This window comes from Pezoporus occidentalis, unplaced genomic scaffold, assembly GCF_034315485.1.
Source record: "Pezoporus occidentalis ecotype Australia unplaced genomic scaffold, CSIRO_AGI_Poc_V1 ctg27, whole genome shotgun sequence".
NCBI classification, from domain to species: Eukaryota; Metazoa; Chordata; class Aves; order Psittaciformes; family Psittacidae; genus Pezoporus; species Pezoporus occidentalis.
In genome coordinates, this window is record NW_026914611.1 from 9,271,423 (window position 1) to 9,297,199 (window position 25,777).

The 25,777-nt window shown below is 38.3% G+C and overlaps 1 protein-coding gene across 6 annotated transcripts in view; it reads left to right on the forward strand.

The window, feature by feature from the left end:
• PCCA (propionyl-CoA carboxylase subunit alpha) overlaps positions 1 to 25,777 on the forward strand; it is a 277,319-nt gene that overhangs the window by 198,622 nt on the left and 52,920 nt on the right. For 4 of the 6 annotated variants that reach the window (XM_062624686.1, XM_062624685.1, XM_062624688.1 and 1 more), the window contains 2 exons: positions 4,253 to 4,351; positions 18,488 to 18,541. In XM_062624686.1, the coding sequence (XP_062480670.1) occupies positions 4,253 to 4,351; positions 18,488 to 18,541 (153 nt within the window). Of the gene's footprint in view, positions 1 to 4,252; positions 4,352 to 18,487; positions 18,542 to 25,777 lie in introns of those variants that run through there. The other 2 variants (XR_009965971.1, XM_062624687.1) reach the window with 2 other exon arrangements.

Here is a 25,777-nt window from a genome sequence, read left to right on the forward strand (position 1 = left end):
ACAACAATGATAAGAGAAAATAACAAGGGAAGAGAATACGATACCACCGGCCAAGAAACGAGTCCCACCTGGAAGCCCGTGTCCTTCCGGGTAACTCCCAGTTACCCCCCACCCCGGCCATGACGTGCTGTGGTATGGAATACCTCCCTGGCTAGCCCGGGTCAGGCGCCCTGTCTCTGCTTCCTCACAGCTTCCCCTCCTCCCTGGCAGAGCATGAGCCTCACAAAGTCCTTGGTCAGGGTAAACATCACTTAGCAACAACCGAAAACATCGGTATCACCAGCACTGTTCCCAGGCTGGAAGTCAAAACACAGCACTGCACCAGCTAACACAAAGGAAAAAAACGTGACTGCTACTGCTGAACCCAGGACAACAGTTAAACTAATTCCAGTTGGAGGGATTGGATTCTATGACACTGAATATTCATAAATCTCCTGTGAACAGTAATGTCTGTTTTCCTGAAAGGTAACATCTCATGGGCAGCTGTCTTGATCAGGCAAAGATTTCAGCAAGGGAGGTCTGCAGAGGATGACTTTTCATTTGGTTGATCTATCAGCTAGGGAATGCCATCACTTCTCCTATAGCAAGATGTAGAATTTAGGAGTGTAAAGAGTAAGGGTAGGGATTTCATAACCAGGACTCTCTAGGGCAGGAGTTAAACCAAAAGCATCAAGTTAAAACTCTGTTAAGAGGAAAAATTGAAACTATGGTATTAAATCAGCAGACTTAAATTAGATTCAAGGCTGGCATAAGGAACTTCAGGCATAATGTTTTGAAGCATCAGGCAGGAAACAAATGCTTGAGCTGCCCTCCAGTCTCCTGGAAAACCACCTTCATTTCCAGGAGAAAAGAAGTGACATGTGCCAGATGTATGCGAGACTCTGCATTAGTAAATTAACAGGGCTATAACACTCAGGCTTGTGCTACCTTCTTTAATTGCCTGACATGCATATAGAATGCCAAATTATGTTTTCTAAAGGAAACTGAATGCAGATTATGCTTTTCAGCTCTTTGCACTATTGATTAGCTGGTACCTATCACGCTGAACATCAGGAACTCAGTCCACAAGAGGTGAAGGGGCTGCTGCTTGTGTAGTTCAGGTGCATGCCAGCAAAAGTCTGCAAAGTTGTGACAGTGGAGTAAGCTGTTGACCTTTTTCTAGCATCATGTCTTGGACTTGTCATTCTTCTTTCCGAGACCGCATTTACAATAGCTTTAGAATTGGAAATAATTGTGAAGGAGGACCGTGCCTGCTTTTATCTTTTATGCCCTTACACAGGGACAGACAATCCTATTTAAAAAACTAAAAGCAAAATCCACCACCCCCATGCCACATTGATGTACTGTAGCAATAGTTCAGGCATACTTACTATAGAATAATTCCCCCAAGCAACACAATACAATATGCATATGCCCCTCCAAGGCTAAAGCAAAAAGCCCCTGGTTTTATTGCATTATTTGTTAGGTTCTATTATCATATCCATTGCTAGAGGAGGAGTGAAGGTAAATGCAAACATCTGATAAGTTCTTCAAGTGTCTATTCCCCTGTCTCCACCAACTGACTCTCTAGGCTGTTGACTGCCAAGCTGCAGAAGGAAGATTTGCTCTGTTAGGTAAAACATTGGTTTGATTTCAACCCCCATTTATTTTTTGGTTTTGGTTGGTCGTGTCATCCCACTTTCCCCTTGTTTGTAGTGAAAGTAGCATGCTCTTATGCTAAGTATATGGTAAATCTCTTATCTCAGTCCTTACTCATTTTCTCTAATGGCTTGACCTAGCTTTGTCATTCTACCTATTGGACCAGAGATAGCCAACTTCCAGGTGATCCTCTTGGCTTCACATCATCTTCCCCAGTTGCACATAACATGGTGAGCCTCAGGTGAAAACAGCTAAGAACCTGTAGCTCTATTCTGTGAAAAAACTGCTGCAGTTTTCTGGGTTATGCATTAGTTCAAGTAACACTTACCCTTTCCCAGCCTTTTATTCTTTCTTGAACAGGGAAAACAGTAGAGGCAATATATTGGTCTGCTGGCTTTTCTACCACACATAAGCAGTCATGGTGTTCCTACAGTGCCAGGGCTTGTTTAGACCTACCATCTGACTGCTTGCATTTCTTCTTTCAGGGTGGCTTCCACCAGAACTTTTTTGATACCAATGTAATCTGGAATCAATGATGGCTAGACTTGTATTGATCCTTGTGAGAGATTTTAAACAGGTCATTTACTGCTGTGGCACACTTGGTTTACTTCTCCTTTGTTCGTCTGTATAGTGACAAAAGAGCTAATGATTAAATTGAGTTTGTTTTGGAGGTATTGACTTGCATCTTGCCACTGGAACACCCTTCACTGGGACCATAGATTCCAACTGTAGATTTTCTGGGGGGCTGCATGTAAATCCTGCAGTACAACAAGCACAGTGTAAAGTTGAAGGTTTTTTGGTGTCCAGAAGCCTGATATACCATCTCACCTCCTTCCCTGGAGAAGCATGGTAAATGATGTTTTCAGACCCAGGCTGCAGCGCAGTCTTTCTTCAGTTATAGCAATGGTGACAGCTTTTTCAGTAGTTGTCTTACCAGAGTTCAATTGGTAATCAAAGAGGGCTGAGACAGAGCGCCAGATTTGCTTTTCTCCATTTGGAAAGTCTTTTTTCAGTTGTTTCTGCAGTTCTCAATAAAGACAGTATTTGCTGATTCAGGTTTGCTGAGAGAGGGCTAGGTTCAGTGCCGAGTTCCAGCTGCTTTGCAGTGCTCTGGCAATGCAAACCAGCTGCAGGTCTGGTTTAACTCAAGCCAGGTTTGGGGGTGGTTTGCATCACTGGAGCAGTGTAAAGTACCTAAAGCATGCCAGCTAATCTGGCCTGGTGGTGAACCGTTATAAATGACTTGTTTTTCTTCATGTTCTTTACCTGTAACTTTATTTATAGTTAAAGCCTGTAGAAATTGAGTAGATTGTGTCAATAAGACAGATTTTTGTGTTCTAAAGTAAAGTCTGTAAAATTAGAGGTGGGGTTTTGGTTTTTGTTTTGTTTTTGTTTTTTTTTAAGCCAGAGCTTTTTCTTCTTGACTGAAATAAAATTATCAAATTACACACTGCTTCTCTGTTATGGATTTCTTTTAAGTTACACTAAAATAACAGTTCCTGTTCTTATTATGAGGTGAAATAATGATTAGTCTGAGATCTGAAAGAGTAGGCTTTTAAAGTTTTATTTTGCAAAATGTGGGCTCAGCTTTTATTCTAAATGCAGTAATTTCCCTCTAGTTTACTGAGAATATATGCAATATTTATGTCATTGTCAATATTGTCTGTAATTTACTAATTGAGTATATTTCAGAGATTTTGAGAGAGAAAAAAAATCAGCCAACTATGTTTTTTCTTCTGTTTTTATTAAAATATATAACTGAAATCATATTTACTTACCTTGGATAGCATGATGAGTGTTCAAAACATGCCACAAATATTGATCATTAATAATATTAATCCATATATAGTAATTTTTATTTTTCATAATCCAGCTCTTCATGTTGAATGTGTGATGTATGTTTTTAAACTGTACTTTACAATAGAAGAATGACAGAAATGTCATTACAGCCACTTCAGTTACTTCTTCAGAACTGAGAATATTTGCTTTTCACCTAGAAATATTTTTGTGTAAAGAACATGGAATGATTTATATATATAAAAAAAAACTTTCTGGAATTCACTCAGAAATTGTGTGCCTCTGATTAGCTCTATATTGGAAGAAAACATGACAGAATTTGCAAAGTTTTCCTAGACTTTGAGGCAAAACACCAAAGAATTAATTACTGCCTCATATTAATTAAGATAACAATGCAAAACCCTTCATTAGAAGCACAGGAAAAGTTCTTCCTTGGTCCTTGGAGAGAATATTATATGCAAGCTCTGTTGTGTGGGTTGCAAGGTGTCACTGGAATTTATATGCATTACTTGTCTAATTGCAGTAAATGTAGCATGTCCAGATAGGTTTAAAAGTTGGATGGCTGTTTGTTACTTGCTGGAAATCACTTGAAACCTTGCTACTCAGAGGCAGCTGTTCACAGGTCCTTCACCTCTCCCCAGAGATAGCTGGAAGACTCTGTTGTTGGACCCTGTCTTTTATGGCAGAAGCAGTAAACATGACAGGTTGTTTGGGAGCCATCTGTTTTAAAATGGTTGCTGCTTTGTATGCAGTAATGAACTTGAGATCAGTTTTCTGTCTGTCTTCATGGTAACAGCCTTGTTTGGTGTCACAACAGGTGGAAGTTGATGGGATGAAACTAAATGTGACCAGCGAGTGGAACCTGGCTTCACCCTTATTGTCTGTCACCATTGATGGCACTCAGAGGACTATACAGGTAAACTCACTAATGCTTTATTTGTAGTGCTGAGATAACCAGAAGCTTTTGGGCATACAAATAATACTGATATATGGGGTCTAAACTAGCTGCATCATAAAAATGATGTGATGTTTTACAAATAATATAATCCTTCTACTTTGAATGCATCCAGAGCTGCAGTAGAGCAAACTTATTTCAAATTTACTTTTCTAGAGTTCTGAATATCCTTCTTTTAAAGAGAAGTTGCTTATTTTAGGCAGAAATTTATTCACATTTCTAGGATCTCTTTACTTAGTGATTGTGAAGATGCATAGTTTCTTAATCACTTAAGAAATAAAGAATGGATTATTGTAAAAAAGTCAAACCCAACAAACCAACCAAACCCTGTGTGGGGTCCTACAATAAAATTATTCTTTTGCTGTTGTTTGCATCACATGATTTTTCCACTTTTGGGCCTTTGCATTTTAAACGTCGCAGGGCAGTGCACCTCCCATGTAAGGTGTTCTGTGTTTTGAGTTTTTTTTTTGTGGGTTTTTTTACATGCTTTTATTAAATATGATTAGTTCCATGATTTGAAAAGGAAAATGTAGAAAACATCCCAAACTTGTGTGGCTCTAAAAAAAGAGGACTAAAAAAGATTAATGTAGTTGTATATTCTTTCTTTCTGACCACTAGTGTGTTTGAAACCAATTCCAAACAAAAGAGTGTGCCTTTAACTGCCTTGTAAATTTTCTGAAGATAATGGAGTCTGGATTTGTACATTTGTTGACGCATAATTTGTTTATGAATATTTATTGATCCTGGTAATAGTAAAATGAGAAAAAAAAGAGAAAAACTGTTGAAGTTATTGAAGGTATTTTTCTATCTATTTCCAATATACTTCTCAGTGGTCAGATTTCCGGTAATTTACTGTGAAATGTGTGAATTTATTTTTTTCATTTTCACTCCTGGTAAATTACCCAACTGGAAATCTTATTCTAGTTTTGACTAAATGTGGAAGACTGCAACTTGAGGATAAAAATTACTCTTGTCTTTCAAGGTTTGACTGAGAGTGCAATTTTCATTGCATGGCCAAGTGAATTCTGGACTGAAGTTTTGTAGATTTCTTAAAAGGTCAATGCCAGCTTTAGGACTTATGTGCATTTAAAATAATTTTCTATTTTAAAGTGTATTTCTGTATGATAATAATGGTCCATTTTGTGATAGTTTATAAAGTGAATTCTTAATTTTGAATAGGAAACAATACCAATGTATGAATGTATACAATCTGGCTAGAGGAAAAGCTTTATATTTAGACTGGATAACCATATTCAGAAGGCCTCATTGAAAACTATACAATAACTATGTGGCTGAGTAGAGATCACAGAGTATAACTAATAGTAGTAAGACCACTTAACTAAAAGTGTAATATTTGATCTGGCACAGAAAATTAGTTTCAGAATTAATGATGGTGAGATCTGAACATGCTTTCTTCTAGGAGCTGAACAGCAGTAGAGTTACTTGCAACTCCCTATGACCAAACTGTATAAAATATTGCAGGGCTAGCCACAGCAACAAGCAGTGAGCTGACTGCATGGTATCTATCAAACAGAATGTGGAATAAGCACATGTTGTTTCTCTCTCAGATTTTATCTATAAGTCTTTGCTTTTAGCAAAGAAATCCAGTAGCTTGAAAAGTTATTAATCTTTTAGTATATATATGTAAATTGATGGGAACCTTAAACTTGACCTCTGATATCCGCTCACTGGAATCTAAATTGGTTTTTTGGTTATGTATTTCTGTAGACTTGCCCCACTGCAAGAACCAAATTAGACAAGTGTATTCCTGTAGGTCAATTTGTCTCCAAAAGCAATTGACCCCAGAGTCTTGAAGTATCTTCTTTCAGCAAAACTCAGCCCTAGAGCCATTTAAGCAACAAATACGGATGAATCAAATAATTCCAGCTGTGCTTTATTAATTTTTAGCCAATCTAATTTCTGTTCATAGTTGGTTTCATTCTTCTAAATTTGCTCAACCCAGTACAGTCTTTGTGAACATTACATTTCTTTGAAGGTTTGATTTATGCACCTTCGGCTTGATCCTGCAGTCTGGCCCCAATCCAGCAAAGCATTTAAGCATAGAAGCAGGAAAGAAATCATTTTAAAATGTTTTGGTTTAAAATGTATTTATGTAAATTATAGTCTAGACATTCAAATTGTCGCCTATCTGTCGCACATTTAAAAATAAGTAATTAAGCATGATCCTACATTTCCACTCCTCTGCTAAAGGTTCCATGTGTATTAGAGCAAAGCAGAGCACCAATTCTGCCACAGAGTCCCATGAGTTTAAAAAGCAGGTTTTCTAGGACTGTTTCTAGAGTACGTGACCTGGGAGTATATCTGATGCCTGAGGAGAGGTATCTACCCTGGTCACAGTCTGTCTAGGGCATATCAGGGCACAACTAGGATGTGTGGCAGCCCCTCCCTCCTGCTTTTGTTTCCTTTGCAAGGAAGCCCATCTGTGTGCAGCAGATGGGCCCTGCAGAGTGCCTGGCCGGGTCCCCAGGTGATGGAGGGACCAGAACCCTGGGGTATACTGCAGGACTGTTTGGCTGCAGTATAAGGACTCAGAAATCTTTGTGCTGCTTTGGATTACTGTGAAATCCATAGGGTGCTGTGCAAAGTGATTAACTGATGAAAACTTGGGATCATTTGAGCAAGAGATTTCTGAGATACAGTCTCCAGGGAGGAAGATGTGAGCAGACCCCATAGCAATTCTTGACGTACACAGATTCCATCATGGTTTTTTTTGTTCTGGTTGCTTTTGGTAGCTCTTTGGCTGATCTGTTTCTTTTCCTCACTTATGACTAGACTCTACCTCTCTCATTTGGGGAGGCTAAATGTAACGCATTGTCAAGCATAGCATTTTGTTCCCCAAGCAAATGAAATTCGTGTGTGCAGAAATACTTTGTCAAAATGGTTTCCCCTACCAGTTTCCAAAGATATTAGTGTCTCAGAATCTGACTTACACCTAGCTATTGTGGATTTGGAAACTGTCTTTACTAAAAAATCAGAGAAGTGACTGGGCAGGTGTTCACAGTATGTCTTCCTGAGGATTCAGATTTGAAAGGATTGGCTGTTATTTCATTGAAAATACTTATTTAAAATAATGTGTAAAACATGATTCAAATATGATATAAACTTTCAGGCAATATTAAGAGTAAAAATAAGCGAATACATGAGGTGCTTACTGATTTCTATGAGGAGTTAGTGGAAAAGAGGAGATTTTTTGAGTTCTGGAAAAAAACCATAAGGACTCCAGTGGAAACCTGAAGGGAGAACCATGGTTGAGAAGGGTCACAACAGTTGGAAAAAGGCCACAGGCATATTTTGGGACAGTGAAGGCATTTTTATTCCTCTATCTCTGCTCCTATGTACAAGTAAGCTGGATTTCATTCAGCCCTGTGTCTACAGAAGTCATTGGCTATCACCACTTCTCTTTTCCTGTGCACGTGAAGTAGGGAGCAGGTAAAAGAAGGGAGCAATAAGCTGCCTTTTCCTTAGAGCTGAACATCTTTCTTTCCTTCATGTGAACCAGTGTCTAGATCAACCTCAAGGTAAATCAATGAGTCCATGAAGTCCAGCAGATGGACTTGAACCTAACTGCAAATCTGCCCTTACTACAGTAGTTTACAAGTAGGTGCCTTCTACTGGGACACTGTGCAGGAAAATCAGGTATCTGCAGAGAGAGCAGGTTGCCCAAGAATAAAAACGCATATAAGAGATCCTTAGACCGTCTTTGATTTGATATTACTTATGTTTGGGCAAATTCTCAAAAACACCTCACTGACCAGTCAAATTCTGAGGCTTCTCTGTGGCAAATCCACATGGACAAATTTTACAACTCCTTAGTGCTTTTAAATGCTCTGCTTTCACTGATCCCATCATCAAACACTCAACCCATCCTTGTGTACCATTTACTTGCAGACACTTCCCTATAGCAAAGAAGATTCTGAGCCAGAATCATAGAATGGTTTAAATCATTTGTCACCATCTTTTGCCAACACTGCTGTACCTCTTTGTCATATCATATTCATCTAGCCTTTCCTCCGTCATGTTGCTGGCCTGCACTGGTTTCACAGCTCTGCTGGCCTGCTGCAGTGAAACCCTCCACCTTCTAAACTTAGTGCAGCCATTCGGGCTGGAGCCTGGGAAACTCTTGGTGTCTTTTGGTAGCTTCAGCAAAGCAATTTTAGAATGGCACTGTGATGCTTTTTCTTTGTATTTCCCAGCTTTCGAAGGACTGGTCTCTGCTGAGCTGAAGCTCTAAGATGTAGACAGAACTGAACTGGACAAGGTCCTGCACAGCTCAATATTACTTTGACATTAGCCTTGATTCGAATAGGGAATATGACTGCCTGATTTCCAGAGGTCCCTTCCAGCCTAACTGTTCTGTGACTTCGTTGAACATCCCAAACTCTGGGATAAAAAGGTCTTTATCAGTCACAGCAAGGAGTAATTAAGAGAGTAATGGAGTTACTAAACAAAACCATGATCCTGTAAAGCTGAAATCATCAGTCTCAAGCATCAAGGGTTTTTATGAATGAAATACACGAAGATCTGTCAGTGGGATTTTCTCTACTTAGAATGTAACAGGGAATTCAGTGATAGCATCACTTACTATTTTTTCATTTAATTTATTATTGCATCAACGGTTGCAGCAGGAAGAGTATATTCTACATCCTGGGATATGAAAAATTCAAGTGCTGCTCTGATACCATGTATCTTTTGATAATTCTTATTTTGGTCTATAATAACAGAAAAATTGAAATGCTGTATGTTATGAAGCCTTTGTTCCTAGGAAATGTCTGATATTCTGGGAAATGTCTGGCGGGAGAACAAAGCTGATACCGAAGTATTCATTTCCTTCCACACTGTGGAGACTTTTTTCAAGCATGTATAATTCTTTTTTAGAAAAATTGCTTATATATATATATATATATATATATTTTTTTTTATTGTTCTGAGATCTCAAAATAGTAATTCGTGATAATGATATATTACATAGGTTTCAGGTTTAAAGTACCAGTACTTCAGTGCAGTCATTTTCTTAAACCCTGAAAATGATTTTGGAAAGCTTTAGCGAGCAGGGTACATGAAGACTGCTTGACGGCCCATTCTTTGGTGTGTGCAATTACTGCACACACTCCACTGTTGTCATTTACCCATGACTTCAGAATTATTTTTGCTGGGTTGTATCTAGAAGAGGGACAAAATGATTTGCAAACAGTGCCAGACATTTGGATATACAATACGCAAATAGCTATACTGTTGGGTAAAGAAAAGTTGGAGTGTGAGCCCCAGCACTGAATTCCTAATGGCCCATATTGATTAACTGGTAGCTCAATCCCTGACTTTTTTTCAGCCTATTCCACTTATAGCAGACTTAGACAAATCTGGTACAGATTTATGCTATGCCATACAGGCCTAAGCAGTGGGACTGAGGTATCTATTGCCATTTGGCTTTGGGGCCAGGCATCAGTCCATGACCCTCATTTATTTGCAGTATAGAAACATAGGCTGCTGCTGTTTTCCTGTTTACTCATTCAGCCACAGTCATCTGAGAAAACAGGAGCTCAGCCTTGAAACTCCCCGAATGGTAAGTGGATCTGATACAGAGAAACTGATCTTCATTGCCTCACTTAACACTCTCTTAGCATTTGAGACAAGCGCAAACAAGCTCTCAAATATTCCAGGTAACAGACAAATGCTGAAGCCTGTGACATAGAGTGTAGTATGCCTTGCGCTGTTTCAGGCTTTTAAAGTTTTTTGGGAAGTATCTGAACGTGCTGATCAGGGCACTGTTGTTACTTTTTTCCCTGCAGTTGCCCAAAGAGAATGATTGATTTTAGCAAGTTGCTTATTATGGCCTTATCATTGTCTAATAATTGCTGTGGCAGTGTCCTTCAGCTTCTTTTGAATTCCTCCTAGTCCCTCTATTGGAAGAGAGTATGAGCAGTTGATCCCTGCCCACTGTGTCCAGGCTGCTTGTGTCCTCATCCTTACTCAGTTGCCTCTTTCCAGTGCTGCAGAGTTGTTCCTTGCAGGGAAGCCTGATTTTATGTCTCTGTTGCTTTCTGAACATCTTCCATTTCTGTGTCTCCTTTCTGAGCTGTGGGGATCAGAACTGTGGTCAGTGGGCAAAGCCCAGACTTCTACCATTATTTAATAGTGTTCACCAGTTTGTAACCTGTTCTCGTTACTAATTTCAAATATTTCCTTTTGCTTTTTTAACCAAAACCAAGCATGGAGCTGATATTCTTATTGAATTATCACTTCTGGATGGCAAAGGAAAAATAAACTCTTGGCAAGGAGGTTTTGCCAGGGAACACTGAAGCTGTCCAGTGTTCTAGAGCACAGGCATTGTGATGTCCTGGTGTCAGGACAACAGTGTAGCTGTTCTTTTGTGTGGAGATGGATCCCTCCAAAAGGGCGAGACACAGAAGCAGAGAAGAGGTTCTGAGATTTCATCAGCATGCAGGGTTCATGCTTGGGAGGACGTGAGTGAGCTGCTTTAGATCATTATTGCATAGTTCAGCCTGTTGAGTTCATGAAAGATTCTGTACAAGAAAACTTGTAATTCTATCACTTAGGTTTTATTGCTTGATCATGGGTGATCTAAGGAAGTACTGAGACTTCCTTTATTTCCAAAGGTCATAGGGAAGGGGAAGGTGTGTAAAAACCAGCCCTTTTGGTGCTGCTTGCTGTAATTGTCAATGATGCATATTAAAACAAATGTTACTATTATGGCTTCATTGACATGAGTGTTTGCCGAAATTGTTAAAATTATTACTTTTTAAAAGGAGCCTGGAATATTCTTAAAGCCTAAACAACAGCGTATGGCCAGCTCCTGAGTCGTGAAGCCTTTAAAAATACTGTAATGTCCTTTACTGTCATACCAGGGTAAAGTAGACATTAATGTCTACTTAAATAGCAAGTACCTGAATCTTAGAAGAGATCTACAATTTGTGTGAAATCAGTTTAACTGAAGGCTCTCTCCGCACTCTTGTCCATGGTTTGCATGGAGAATGTGTGAAGGGAAGGGGAAAATTCAAGGAAATAAAAGATCATGAAATGGCAGATCACTGCTGCTTTTAATTTGTTTTTTGTATTATTGCTCAGCAGAAGCAGAAAGCACACCCTCCTTATCGATTCTTTCATGAAAATGGAATTATATTTTCATCTGGGGCAGAAATGAGTGATCAATTACTATGCCAAATCAGTCCTGCTGGAATTTACTGCCCACTTTTCAGAGTGAGGTCTCCCACAGTAAAGCTCTGTCGATGAAGAACAAACTTTTTCTTTAACCCAATGGGATTAGTTATATCCTGTTCTACTAAAGGGGCTAATCAAATAATATTAATTGTCATCTTATACCATTTTTTTTCCCAACGGAGCTATAAATGTTAATGACAAAAAATATATGACTAACTATAAGGATTCTTTCTGTCTCGAAAGACCAAAGCATTGTGTTCAGTTGATGACAGACATTGTAGTTTTATGATACCTAAACCTTGAAAGACAAGGAATGGTTCTCTTGAACATGGTAACGCATTCAAAAGGAAGACAAAGGGGCATCAAAGAGTGAGAAAGGACTATTGATCCTGCTAAGAATCTGACCGCGGGTAGTCATAAACATTATTAGATCTGGACTCATGTGGCAGTGCATTATCTGCATCTCCCCTTATAAGAGCAAAGCACATTACAGAATGTCAAAACGGGAAAAGTTTCTAAAACTTTTGGTCATTTTGTGATTTATTGTAATAACAGCAAAAATTTAGAAGTTCACAGGAAGACTAAACTCTTCATTATTGTAAATAATTGTAAATAGCTGGAAATGTTGGGCTGGAGTAAATGTCCTTTGGCTTCATTCTTTGCTAACACCAAATAAACAGTCTTTCCTGTTGGGGTTTTTATGCTTGGGGTTTTTTCGTTTGTTTGTTTGTTTGAAGGCCTCTCATCTACTGCTTTATAATATCTGCCTCGGAGGGTTAAAGGAGCACATGGACTTGCTTGGAAGATGCTCTAAGTATATGTAATAATAATATTGCAGTGAAATTAATATTAAATGGTTGCATGTCTAGAGCTTGTCAGAAAGAAGTAACGACTGACATTAACATTGGGTATCACCTAAGGAAATATTGGGAAGGATCTTGGTTTCCATTTTTCTGCTTATGGGAGGACAAGAATTCCTAAGCCCTTGTCCTGGGTTCAGCAGTAGCAGTCATTTTTCTCCTTCTTAGTAGCTGGTGCAGTGCTATGGTTTTGACTTTCGACCTGGGAACAGCACTGATAACACCGATGTTTTTAGTTGCTGCTCAAATGTTTAGTCTGACCAAGGACTTTGTGGGTCTCATGCTCTGCCAGGGAGGAGAGGAAGCCAGGCGGAAGCAGAGACAGGACACCTGACCCAAACTAGCCTAAGAAGTATTCCATACCACAGCACGTCATGCCCAGGTTGTAGAACTGGGGGCAGTTACCCGGAAGGGCTAGATCACTGTTTGGGTCGGGCAGGGTATTGGTTGGCAGGTGGTGAGCAGTTGTATTCTCTTCCCTTGTTATTTCCCTTATCATTGTTATTATTGGTGGTAGCAGCAGTGATTTGTGTTATACCTTAGTTACTGGACTGTTCTTATCTCAACCTGTGGGAGTTACATTCTTTTGATTCTCCTCCCCATCCCTCCAGGAGCTGGGGGAAAGAAGTGGGGGGAGTGAGCGAGTGGCTGCATGGTACTGGGTTGCCAGCTGGGCTTAAACCGCAACAGCCATCCACTGTAATTAAATCCCAGGCATTAAGAGAACAGTTCTTTTAAAAGCAGTAATACGGACCCTCAGCCTCTTAGAAACTGCACCTGCACCTTTATCTGTGTGGATTGATGCCCTGTAAGCCTGTAAGTCTGTACCTGTACTGTTTGGGAATTTAGTCTCTGGAAAAGGACTGAGGTAGCTTTCAGCAAGTGCTGGGGGAGGCCAGTATCTCAAGCATCCTGGCAGGATTCCTTTTAAAGGGAAAGACTACTTCAGCGAAGTACCATTTATGCCAGTCTTAGACATCTGTCACATGTCAGAACGCTTCATATGCAGCAGGACTTGATCATCTCATACCCCACTGGGTGACTGCTGCCCTTGTAAGAACCTGGAAAATGCGGATGTGCCCTGAGGAAGAATAGCTAACTGAGGCTTCATTTACAGTAAAGTGTGATCTAAACCTGATAATGGCTAAGGATGGAGCAGCACATAAAATGAAGTTTCCATCTGTAGTTTAATACACTAAGGGGAGGAAATGGTGGCACCACCAGTGGAGAGCACTAAATCTTGACAGAAGTAGAGTGATTCCAGGTGGGAAGGCTTGTGAGGGTGCACGAGTACATACAGTGCCAAATAGTCTCCAACATACAAAAAAAAGCTTGGTCACATTGCTAGTCTGGGATTACGTCCCTAAACTGGTATTTTGAGCCATGGAAAGGGAGTGTGGAAATGAAGTTCTGCTTTTTGCAAAGGTTCTAGGAGGAGAGGGAAAAGGAGGCTAATAAAGCCAAACCATTCCTCGTGTTTTGGCAGAAAGACAACATCTTGATTTCACAGCCTCTTCTGCAGTTTTCTCCTCTCTGACTCGACCACGGGACTCCAAAGATGGGAATGCCATAGGTGGAGGATGGAGCTTTCCAGATGTCCAAGCATCTGCATGCATACAAAATCTCATAGATGAGGAAGTAGCAAGTGAATCTGCTATAACTTCACAAGGGAAAATACTGTATTTTTTCCTCCAATTTCTTTATGATGGGATTTTGGGTTTGTTTTTTTATTTTTTTATTTTTAATTAAGCCTGTTGGGGGATGATTCTGGCCTGTATCTTGCTAGGCTGAATTTTGAAGAATTCATAAATACTGGCCAAAAAGTGGATAGGATTCTGTACTTGAAATACATGGCATAAGATGTTCAAGATTTTTGGTAGTGAGCAGTTGAAATGTATCAATAGAGGCTGCAAAGACTTCTGTGTTCTGAAAAACAGCACCATGCTGGGAAACCACTCAGTGTTTCAGTCAAAATTTTATCTAGACTGTACCTATAGGCTTTATTTATTTATTATTATTTTTTTATCCTGTATAACCTGATACGTGCAGTACAGTTGCTAATAAAGTCATGCCAGGGCTTGAAAAAGTTGCAAAAAACATTGGCCAAGTGACAGCCTGTACATTTGCTGATCACCAGCTTTACTTTCAACAAATAAAGGTGCTCTATACTAGTTCAAGATAAATGTGCTTGAGAAACTTATATATGATTTTCTTTGCCATTTTATATTCATTTTGACATTACTCTTTCATTTGTAAGCAAAGCAAAAAACCTGCTTTTGGTCTGTTGGAGTTTCTTTGTTCCCTGCAGCTGCTTCCCTCCAGTAGCTTGAAGAATACAAAATACCAGAAGATTTGTGGGAAATACTCTGAGATCTTTTTGTCTAATAATGTCTATGTCAGTTTAGAATCTCTTTCAATTATATGTATTGTATGTTTGGCTGAGCTTCTTTTTCCTTCTTCACCTAAAGGTTGTTACCATTTTTTTTATCTACAAGTGCTCATCCACTGCAGGCTTAATGCAAAGCTGATTGTAACCTTGCTGCATCTTGCGATGAATAGATCATTGATACCCAACTAAGTGGAAATAATTTTCTATGGCAAAGCAGAAGAATTTAAAGTCATATCACACTAACCTCTGGTAATTTACTGGGATTTACAGATTAAAATGTGAAATGACTGGTATAGCATTCACTTAAAATGGAGGAGGAAAATGAAACACATTTTATATGATTGTATACACTTGTCTGTTTTTACATGCATGCATAAGCATTTTGTTTGCATATACATAGCATATGCAGTATAGCATACTGTAACCTATGTAAAAATACATATAATATTTATGCGACACTGACACCCATTTGACAGCTTTGAGACTGCAGATGGATTTTTTTGAAGTTGTGATTATCTTTTTTTCCAGATTTGGTTTAGCTTGTTACTTTCTCATAAGGGAAAAAAATATACTTCCAACTCATATTTGCTAATTAAGTTAGTCTGAAGCGCTAGCAGTTGAGTCAACCAGAAGAGCATCAGATGTATCCGAGATTGTGTGACTGTGTGAACAATGTAATTTTTCTGAATTGGCGGGTAAACATGCAGGGATGTTTTGTCTTTGTTCCAATGGTAGATTTTCCTTGCTTTTTAGTGTAAACCTTCCAGTAAATAATTTGTAATTTATTAGGAAACAATGATAATGCATGTAATTAGCTGTTCTCTTTTGGTACTTCTATTTGATTACTTTCCTGCTTTCACATGCAATATGAAACCATCTATTATGAAGTATAGAATATGGAAATATCTAAATTTACAAGAGAAACTGGAGACTGGTCCTTTTTCTAAAGAGGTGGAAAAAAAAAAATAAATAATTGTTAACCGTGTCCTTTCATTTTCTTGAAAACATCAATTACATTTACAAATCCCAGAAACACAAGCCCACCAGTGGAACAGAAATAACTCCTTTCAATATGCTTCAAAAAATCTAATCACATCTAACAGCTGAAATTTATTTACAACTGTAATTTGAAACATTAATTATGATAATGTGCTGACTTCTTTTGTAACATGCTTCTCAAAAGCCTGGCGGTTCTGTTTTTGGTCTTGATGAAACATATGTTTTGTGACTTAGAGAATTTCTCTGCCTTTCTTTCTTGTTGTTGTTTTTTTTAAATATACCCAGAATGGAAATTTCTTTTTCTCCTCTGTTTGTTCACTATTTTCCTCACCTTCCCCATTATTATTTTTTTCCCCCTCAAGAGTGGCTGTTAATTCAAGAAATGTATTTTAGTGCTTATACTGACTCCTAATGCTATCAAAAACTAAATGTAATGTTTTGCATTTTGGACAGGGCAAACAGTAGCAGTAAAGATTTATTAGACAGTGATACCAGTGCACTTCAACAGTGTCAGAGAAGGCTGCTTATGTCTTTGTCTTGTCTTGATACTGTGGCTTTAGGAGGTGCCTTCTTGATATAGATGTGTGTTTGCCTTTATTAAGTTGCTTATTTAATATTTTTTTTAAAGGGCTTGGTTATTGCTGTGCTGGCTTATTTAGTTGTGAGTAAAGAGAATCTGTGTGAAGAGGTACTTTAATGATTTCGTTTTCAGTTGTGAAAAATAAGTCAGGTTGTCAAGATACCTGGCTTTACTTTGAAAGCCTTTAAAGAAAATTACAAAATGGCTCTTTTTCTGTTTTGTTTTGTTTTGCTTTTTAGGTTGTGTTTTTCTGTGTGATGGGGAGATTAGCCAAAAAAAAGGAATTTTTATTAGGACATGAAAAGGTCTCTAATGACCCTTGAAAGCGGACAAAAGGGTAGCACAATAAGTGACAGAACTCTAACAAGGGTGGAGGGCATTCCAGGAAAAAAAGAAATTAAATCCTTTAATTTTTTTCAGCTTGCCATTTTCTGACAGCTTATCAAGTGGTTGGGACTTGTTTGTTTTGGCATGTGGTTCATTCATTGTAGGCAGCCAGGACTTTGTTCTTCTTTGTGGTTTCCAAAACCTGATTGTGTTTATCCTAGACTGTGGGAAAAGTGTGTATTCCTGTTTCCTTTATAAAAGTAAACGTCAGGTTTTGTATGAAATTTTATTTCCCATATTTTCCATTCTGTTAATCATTATTGTTGAAATATGTCAGGCTTTGGCACATCATCCTTTGTTTTCATATGATTGTACAGATTGCGGTGTCAGTGTGTGACCTGTTCAGTCAAAAAATAAGCATGTTTGGGCTGTAGTAATTATTACTTCATGAAATGTAGCTGAGAAACATGCACCATTATTGAAAAGAGACCAGGATTTAATGTATCACTATTAATTTTGGAGGATAGCTAGCTATTGTTATATACCACTTTCTCACTTAGTCTAGACAAGACAAGGCTAAAGGGAGCCGTGATAACGGCCCTTCGCATACCTGTAGGTAGCTGTAAAAAGAAAGGGAATAATTTGTTTCCTGTCTGTGATGAAGAAGAAAATTCATGTGCTGCAGTTGCAGTAAGGCTTATTTTATTCAGATACTAGGAAAAAAACTCCCTAATGATAAAGGTACTGAACACTGGGATAAAATGCTTAGGGAGACTGTGAAATCTCTGCTACTGAAAGATTTTAAGAATGGGTTAGACACACATTGTTTGGGAGTGACACAGGTGTGTTTCGATTCTGCCAGGGGTACTAGACTACAAGATCTCTCTAGATGATTTGCAGCACTGTTCCTAGGATTCGTTGTCTTTAAAATGCTGAAGATCTCTGTGCAGCTCTTTGTTTGCAATTTATACTCACTTTTCAAATCTCTGCTTTTCTACTCATATGTACATTGTGTAAGTATTAGGGCTGTGTATAGACCCTGATTTTGGGTCTATATGTGCTGTAATTTAATAGCAGGAAGAAAAAGGGAGAAAAAACTTCTCATGTTGAAGTAGGAGACGATTCACAAGAAGAAAGAATTCTTTGTGTTTTGCATATTTAGATGATGGGGTGTTAAATCAATAACATACTTTCTTTTGCATTTTTCTGTGTCTTACTGACAATGTAATACTTGAAGACTGTTTAATAACTTCAATCAACTCCTGAACCACAGTAGGTGAGCAGACATTTCATAAGGTCTTTTTTTTTTTTCTGTTTTCGAAGTAGCATCATTGGAAGTTTGCATTTTAAAAAGAGATTAAAATATCTCTCATTAGGAGAGAAGGAAAATACTAAATGTGAGTAACAGGAATACAGAATACCTTTAGAGATGGCAGAAGCCTCATTAGTCATGACATTCATCTTTCTGCAAGCCCAAGGTTGTTCTGTGTTGTACTTGGCCATATTTGTTTTCATTGTTCTTCAAAATTAAATTTTATTGAGTTGACTGAAACAAAACCAGAATGTGAGCTGAAGCATGAATTAAACTTCTAGTACTGACACTGTTGAAGGAAATGGTTTTATTTTATCTGTTTTATGTATAGATTTGTGTACTCAGCTTTGATTACAGTGAATGGTTTCAAACCTGAATGGTTTCAAATTCTGGAGACATTTCTAATCACTTTTTATATCTGTGTTTTTTTCAGCGGCTTTCTCGGAATGCTGCTGGAGATATAAGCATTCAGTTTCTAGGCACAGTGGTAAGTATGTATAACTGTTAAGAGTTACAGTGGTAGAAAAGTATAATGTAAACAGAAAATTGGTAAATTACACTAGTGCATGTTTATGCTTGTCTTATGAAGGTTAGTATTATGTGTAAATATTCTGAGCTTAACAGGTGAATTTAGGCAAATTTCTGAAGCAGACTTCCAATGCACAGTGTCTGCATTCCACATTTCAGTTGATTCAAGTCTGCCTCTATTTCATTTACAAGGGGTTTAGGAGTAACTGGTTGTAGATATGTAAGCTTATTGAAGCACACTCAGATTTGATCCTCATCAGGATCAAACCCACTCTTCCCCACCACCTCAACTTTATGATCGCTGTTACTTCACCATAACATGTACTCTTACATCTCAGAGGTGGGTCAGTGACTGTCTCATGAAAACACTATTTAGCAAGGCAAAGCGTTCGATCCTTTTCTGTCTCTAACCAAATGTGGTAGCTTTGTAGTTCCCCCAGATTTTATTTGCTGGAGAGAAATATGCCTAAAATTCCAATCAGATTTTATACCATTACAGAGAATTTACTCAATAAAGATGATTTATTTTTTTTTTTTCATCTGATATTATTTGGTTCGGCCATGTACAATACAAAAGCTAGTTTTGTTGGGTAACGAGTGCTTATAAACATGTATATGATTGATGGCAGCTTCCAGTTCCATGATTTGCATGATTAAAATGTATTCATTGATAATGTATTTTTCCAAGTTCCTGGAAAAATTAGTTATCAATGCACCTAAAACAGTTCTCAAGAGGAATTGAAGTATCCTCTAAAGTAAGTTGTCCTGACTGCTGCCAACAGGTTTCCCTGTAGTGACATTAACAGTGAAAAGCCTAGGACTGAAACGTTTCCTTTAGAATTTAGTCCTAACATCTCTGCACACTATATGTTTAGGACAAAAGTAGGTTAACACTTTATATTGATAATGCTTTCATTCTGCTTGTGATTAGTTCTTCTACAAGTCCTATAAAACCATTTTTTTGGGAGGTATAGCACAGTAAAAGCAAACTCAAAAAGAATACCTGAGACTTGCATTTTGTCTTTTAGAAGTGAAATGTGCCCCTAATATTTTTTGCTTCTATATCTCTGTGTAAGCGTAGACCTATGCTTGTCTTACTCAATATCAAGCAAAGCAGCAGTTACAAAGATGACATAAACCAAAAATTTTGTTCCACACTATTGTATTTGTAATGATGCTTCAGCTCTGGAGTTGCATCCTGCATATGCAAGATAGATCAGCTAGCTAGCAGCAATTAGTCTTTGTGTGTGAAGAAAATAATTAAGTAGATAGGATATAAGCACAAATGCAACTTGATAATACTGAACAGATTTTAATTGATCCCCTGTAAATGGGTGCTGTAGCAGAGAAAATTCTGGCTGTGTATTTAGTGACATTAAAAATTAAATTTGTTAAGTTAGATGTGGAAACATTTCATATTCCTGCTAGAAGTGCCCTGGAGTCTCACTTAGACTAGAACTTTTTGCTGGGCCTTGTGCAACCGTAAAAGAAGACAAAAGAGGGTACAGTATTGATGTGCTTTTAGCTTTAAAAAAATGATGATGAAACAGCTAATGGATTGTAATATATATCATAACTTACTGACTAGCTTGTGTGTGTTTATTGCTTCCTAGTTATTTTGGGAAATCAAGTATGTGATTACAACTAATAATCCTCAAGAGGACTAAACAGAAAAGCTTGTAATACTCTATCCATGATTTTTTTTTAATAAAAATTATGCGTATGTCTTGCTAACTGCAGTAAGCAGGGTAGAGAAACAGTAATGAAGTCTGCTTCCCAGGGTTTGCTTTGATACCAGTTTTCCCATAGAATCCAACCCAGAGTCTGTACCTGTGTTCCTAACAGATCCTCTAGCCTACTGTCTTTCTCCTTTCCTGTAAATTCCTTTATTTGATTTGTCCTTCCCTCCTTTAACTCTTCTGATTTCAACTAAATACACCAAGTTTATGTAATGAAGGTGGGGGAAAGATGGGTTTTCTTTACAATGCCTACATGTATGGATACACAGTCTGTATGTGTGTACCTGTGTGTGTGTGTGTACACACACAGAGATGTAGATGTTCAAAGAGATTTAATAAAATTATCTTAATGAAGGTCCTAAAAATACATTTTGGGCTCACTGTTACGTCTCATACTAAATGTTTGCTAGCATAGAAGTGCAGTCAAGATAATATGTGTTTGGAAGGAATATTTAGCAGTAAGAAACTCTTTATTGCTCATCATTATTATAATGTATTGTTATCAGTGTAATAAACAGCTCTTGAAATTATTACTCTACTCTTTTTTTCCATAGTAGAAAATGTTAGGGATAGCTTTGAGCATTCTGTGTTACTTTTGATGGGGGCAAAAGTTGGTGGCACATCAGTGGTGGCAGGCAGTGCGATGCTACTGAGTGTGCACACTGCTGACATGTCCATCAGAGCTTATTTTTAGAACCAGCTGATCAGGAGCAAACAGCACCCTGGCTTGTCAGATGGCCATCAGCTTCAATAAATGGCTTCACTTGATTTTTTGACATTGGATGGTAGAAACAATTCTGCTACTCGTTTTGATAAAACACGAGCACCTGCTTCAGGAAGCCAGTTGACACTCTGAGGAGAAGTGAAAGGTATACTCTCTGTTAGAAACCTATCTTGCTGTTAGATAGGTGAAGGACAGAAAAAACTACACTGCAGCAGCAGGACAACAGTTTAATGTGATTTTTGCTGTACAGCATATGGTAAATATGTAGAGAGTAAGACAAATGTTTCTTTTAATAACATATTTCTGTTATTTTAGAGGAGAATGGGAAAAATCACATTGCTTTCCCTAGTAGAATCAAAGCTTTGAATGTACATTTGTTAGCATCATTTGGAGGTTTATATGATCATGAGTAGAAATTCTTGGCTACTTGAGCATTCCTCTTCAAATTGCAGTGGCATTAGATACCTTATTTTCTCCATTTTGTTTCTTGGTAGTGGGTTTTGAGTCTCAGATCTGATACAGGACTCATTCTATTAGAGGGTGTGCAAGGATGTTTCTTCCTGAGGGACAAGCAACTTTTATCTGTAAAAAATAGTTTTTGAATAGGAAGCTACTCTGATTTAGTTTAATCTTCTTGGGCTGATAAAATTTTGAGTTCGGATTAAATTTTTTCAGAACAGATCATGGGTTATTGCTGTAATTGAAATTTTTCATGAATTTTTACTTATTTTTCCCCTCTGATGAGCATGACTGGTTATCATGTGCTGGTGGAGTCTTGCTATTCTGCCAGTTCATGCTAGAATAATTCTTATAGTGTATTTATTGCATTACTGCAACACCAAGGCATCTTACTGCACTGTATCTTGTACAAAGAAAAAGAAAACGAGCATACATGCTTCAGGTTAATGTTCAAAACTGTGCCCAAAAGCAAGAGTACTAGGCAACAAGGCAGCAGTCATTTATGGGTTGTCTCCTCTGTGTAGGCAGCTCACAGAAGTAGGTTGGTAACAAATGTAGAATCACAGAATCATGTAGGTTGGAAAAGACCCTTAATATCATTGAGCCCAACTGTTAACCCACCACTAAGCCATGTCCCTAAGTACCACATCTACACATCTTTTAAATACCTCCAGGGATGGTGACTCCATCACTTCCCTGGGCAGCCTGCTTCAATGATTGACAATCCTTTAGGTGAAGAAATTTTTCCTAATACCCAATCTAAATCTCCCCTGGCCCAACTTGAGGCCATTTCCTCTTGTCCCGTTGCTGGTTACTTTGGAGAAGAGACCAACACCCACCTCCACAACCTCCTTTTATACAGTTGTAGAGAGCGAGGTCTCCCCTCAGCCTCCTGCAGGCTAAACAATCCCAGTTCCCTCAACTGCTTCCTCACAGGGCTTGTTTGCTAGACATAAAGATCTATACAAAATAGAAACATCAAGATCTGTAGAAAAATAAAAAGGTCTGTACACAGAGGTTCTGCTTCTACCTCTGTGGTTCAGAAGCCTCTATGTTTGAGTAGTCTTTTCAAAGGGCCAAAGTCCATCAGTCCATCCTTCATTCCTGTCTTTCTAGTTTTCTGTCGTGTCTCTTGTCTCTTTGCTTCACCTTCTGTTCTCTTACATGAGAGGAATGTTTTCTGTTACCCACCAGTAGCCCAGATTTGCTGGTCATTCACGTCTCTGTAGGATGGATTTCAGCAATAAAATACATCTGGGCAGGCAGCCTTTAACACTAAGAAAGCTGGCTAGAGAACTACAAATTATTATGGAAGCACTAAACTTATTTTAGACTGTGTGTAGTAGCCTCTGTGTAGAATTTTGAATAAAGAAATCTGTATGTTCAGATAGTAGCCTAGCTCCATCACAGCCATTACAGCTTTGGGCTGCAGGCTATGGTTGACAGCAAAGTTCTGCTGGCCCAGAAAGAGACAGTCCCAGACAGTGAAGAGTCCCCAGCCACAGTGGAAAATTTCACTATCATCTGCTCATCATTCGTGCCATTTCTTTGATCTTCTGTTCTCATCAGAGCATTGATAGAGAGAAAAACACTTCTTTCCTCTGGGGAAGGATGAAAGAACATAGGTATGACAGATGTTAGTCATGTTGCTTGGTGTATTACTTGACAGTGTTCCTTCAATGGTGAACGCAATTTAGGAACCCACGTGGAACAGAGTGGAATTGCTCTGGCCTATAAATAAAGCCATCTTTAGGTGCTTCTGAGTTTCCTAATACTCTTTTCTTGGTTCAGACTTCTTACTGGAGGTCTTCTGATTGCTTCACTCTTATCCCTGATGAAGTGCTTTGCCACCTTTGATTTACAAAACTTTTGAAGTGCTCTTTATTAGCTTGTTAATGCTGTGCTTGCTATTCTTCAGCCTTTTTGCAGACCCATTTAATAGTCCAGAGACCCACTGCTGCAACCAGATCTGGAAGCTCTAGGTTGAGAACACTAGATATAGGAAAACTAGTCTCTTGTCAAGCCCTAGCCGTGCTTTTTATCATAGTTGGCTCATGTTCTAGTATTTATTGTTCAATGATTTTTTGATTCTTCTTTAGGTACTTCCAGATAGATTGGTGAAAGGATGTTTCATGCTCATTCAGGGGTATCAGTTATGTGTGTTGTTCTTGATGTTTTTTGGAAATGGAGAGCTTTACCTAGAGGCACTCCTCAAAATCTTTGCCTTTGCTCCTGGCTTATTGCATATTCGTAATTTATGTATCTAAGGTTATCCTAGGAGCTATAGGTCAGCATAATGACTTGACTTCTCACTGCTGATTCTCCTTTCCACTCCTTCCTGCCATGACTTTTATGCTTTTCCTTCAACAGCAAACTTCCGATTTTCTTTCTCATTACTGAGGCTTAAAAATTGTCCTGGAACTTTTCAGTCTGTATAAAATCTTATCAGCTTCCCAACAGTTTCCTCCTCCTTTTTACTTTCTCCCTGCATTCTTACAAAGACCAATTAAATATCAATAAAGATGGAAGCTTTGACTATATGAGCCTAATTTAGCTCACAATGAGAAATGTTTAACAACTTGCTTCTTTGACTCTTACAAATCACTGCAGTTCTTAACAGGTTCTCTTTCTGCTTTTCTTTCTATATGTGACACTCCTGAAACTAGATGATAGTGAAGATTTATGCAGACCTTCAAACACTGGTTGAAAACCTACAGAGGTTACAGAGGTTGTATTTATTGGAATATATAGAGTATTAACCACAAGAAAGTAAATATAGTCCAGTATGTGTTTATTTTGCAAGCTAACGTTTTCTTTTTAATTTTAATATTTTTTAATATTTTTTTTTTTTACTCTTCCCTCTCACAAGCCTTAAGATTAGGGTCACTGCTGATCTAAAGGGAATTCTGCTGTTGTACAGATTTTGTTCTTTTCACCCAGTTTCAGAGGCACTGCAAACCACCATACTTCTAGTAGTAGAGCTATCGTCAGTGGCATTTTTGTAGTGCAGGAGGTCTCACTAGGAGAAACGTGCAGTTACTGCTGGAGGCGCTAACTTCCACAAGATCCTTTTGAACATAGGTGGTGAGAATCCTGAGGCTGGCTATGAGCTGCTGTAGTACTAAGCAGAAAGTGGATAATTCATGCAACAAGGATTTCATTTGTGGAAGTAGTGATACTTTGGCCCATCACTGGGACTTGACAGTGAGAATTGTTCCAGTGGATGTTTGGGTCACACAGCTACATATACCATTCTCATTTCAATTCTGTTATATATTTCTATGTTTTAAAGCAGAAGGTATAGTGATTACATTAAAGCTGTCCTCTGGGGGAAAGCTGAAGTGCACCTGAGAGATTAAGAAATACCGGTATTGCCAAAAATCATGTCTAAGATCACTTAGATTATTTTTGGAATCTTACTTAGGATTCTTTTGGAAAGCAAAATAAGAAAGCACTTGGAGTGTGCTCTGAATTTGGCTTCTGTGACTCAAAAGAAAACAGAATTGCCATAAGTTCCCACAGAACAACTTCTTGTAGTCATTGTCTGAGACCTCCTTGAGTGAGAAGTGGTGGGGTCCAGGTGAAGCTGAAGCTTGTATGTGTTTGCTGCGTGGCCATTGTGAACGCGCTGACTGGCCAGCTGGCTGCTGCCAGATTTTCCTCCGCTGGAGTATGGATTTAGGTCTCTTGTTTCCTTAACACAACAAGTGCTCTTAGGAAGTTTTGTGGAAACATAGTTATGGCTTCTACAATACTTAAAGGTAGTTAGGCTTACCTGCCTTCAAATTTGTTTGAAATTGATCAACAGGTTAAAATAGGGTACAAATAGGAGAAGTATATGCAGTGAGGTGGGAATGGGCATTGAGAGGCAGAAGCCTGGATTGCAAGCTTTGCTTTCTTACAAAACCAGACTGGAAATGGGCTGTTACATTTAGATTCTCATGTTTTGCTCTTTATTTGCTAGTCCTTAAATCTTGGCCATTTCTTTTGTTTTCAATTAAAATTTTAATTTGCAGAGAAAAAATGTGTGATAACATCATAAGTAGGTCAGAATTCCCATGAATATCCTTAATGTCTGTGGATTCTGTAGTGCGTGTGCTATCTTTAGTACAGTAGGCTTTGCTTATAATAAACTACGCCCCTTATGCCTTGTAAAAAAGCAAATGAAAAAAAAAGGATATTTCATTTTCCATACTTCATTTGACAAGTTTCTTTTTTATTGAGCTCAGTAGTGCTTTAAGGACAAGGGCTGAACTTTGTTGGTTAGCCTGTT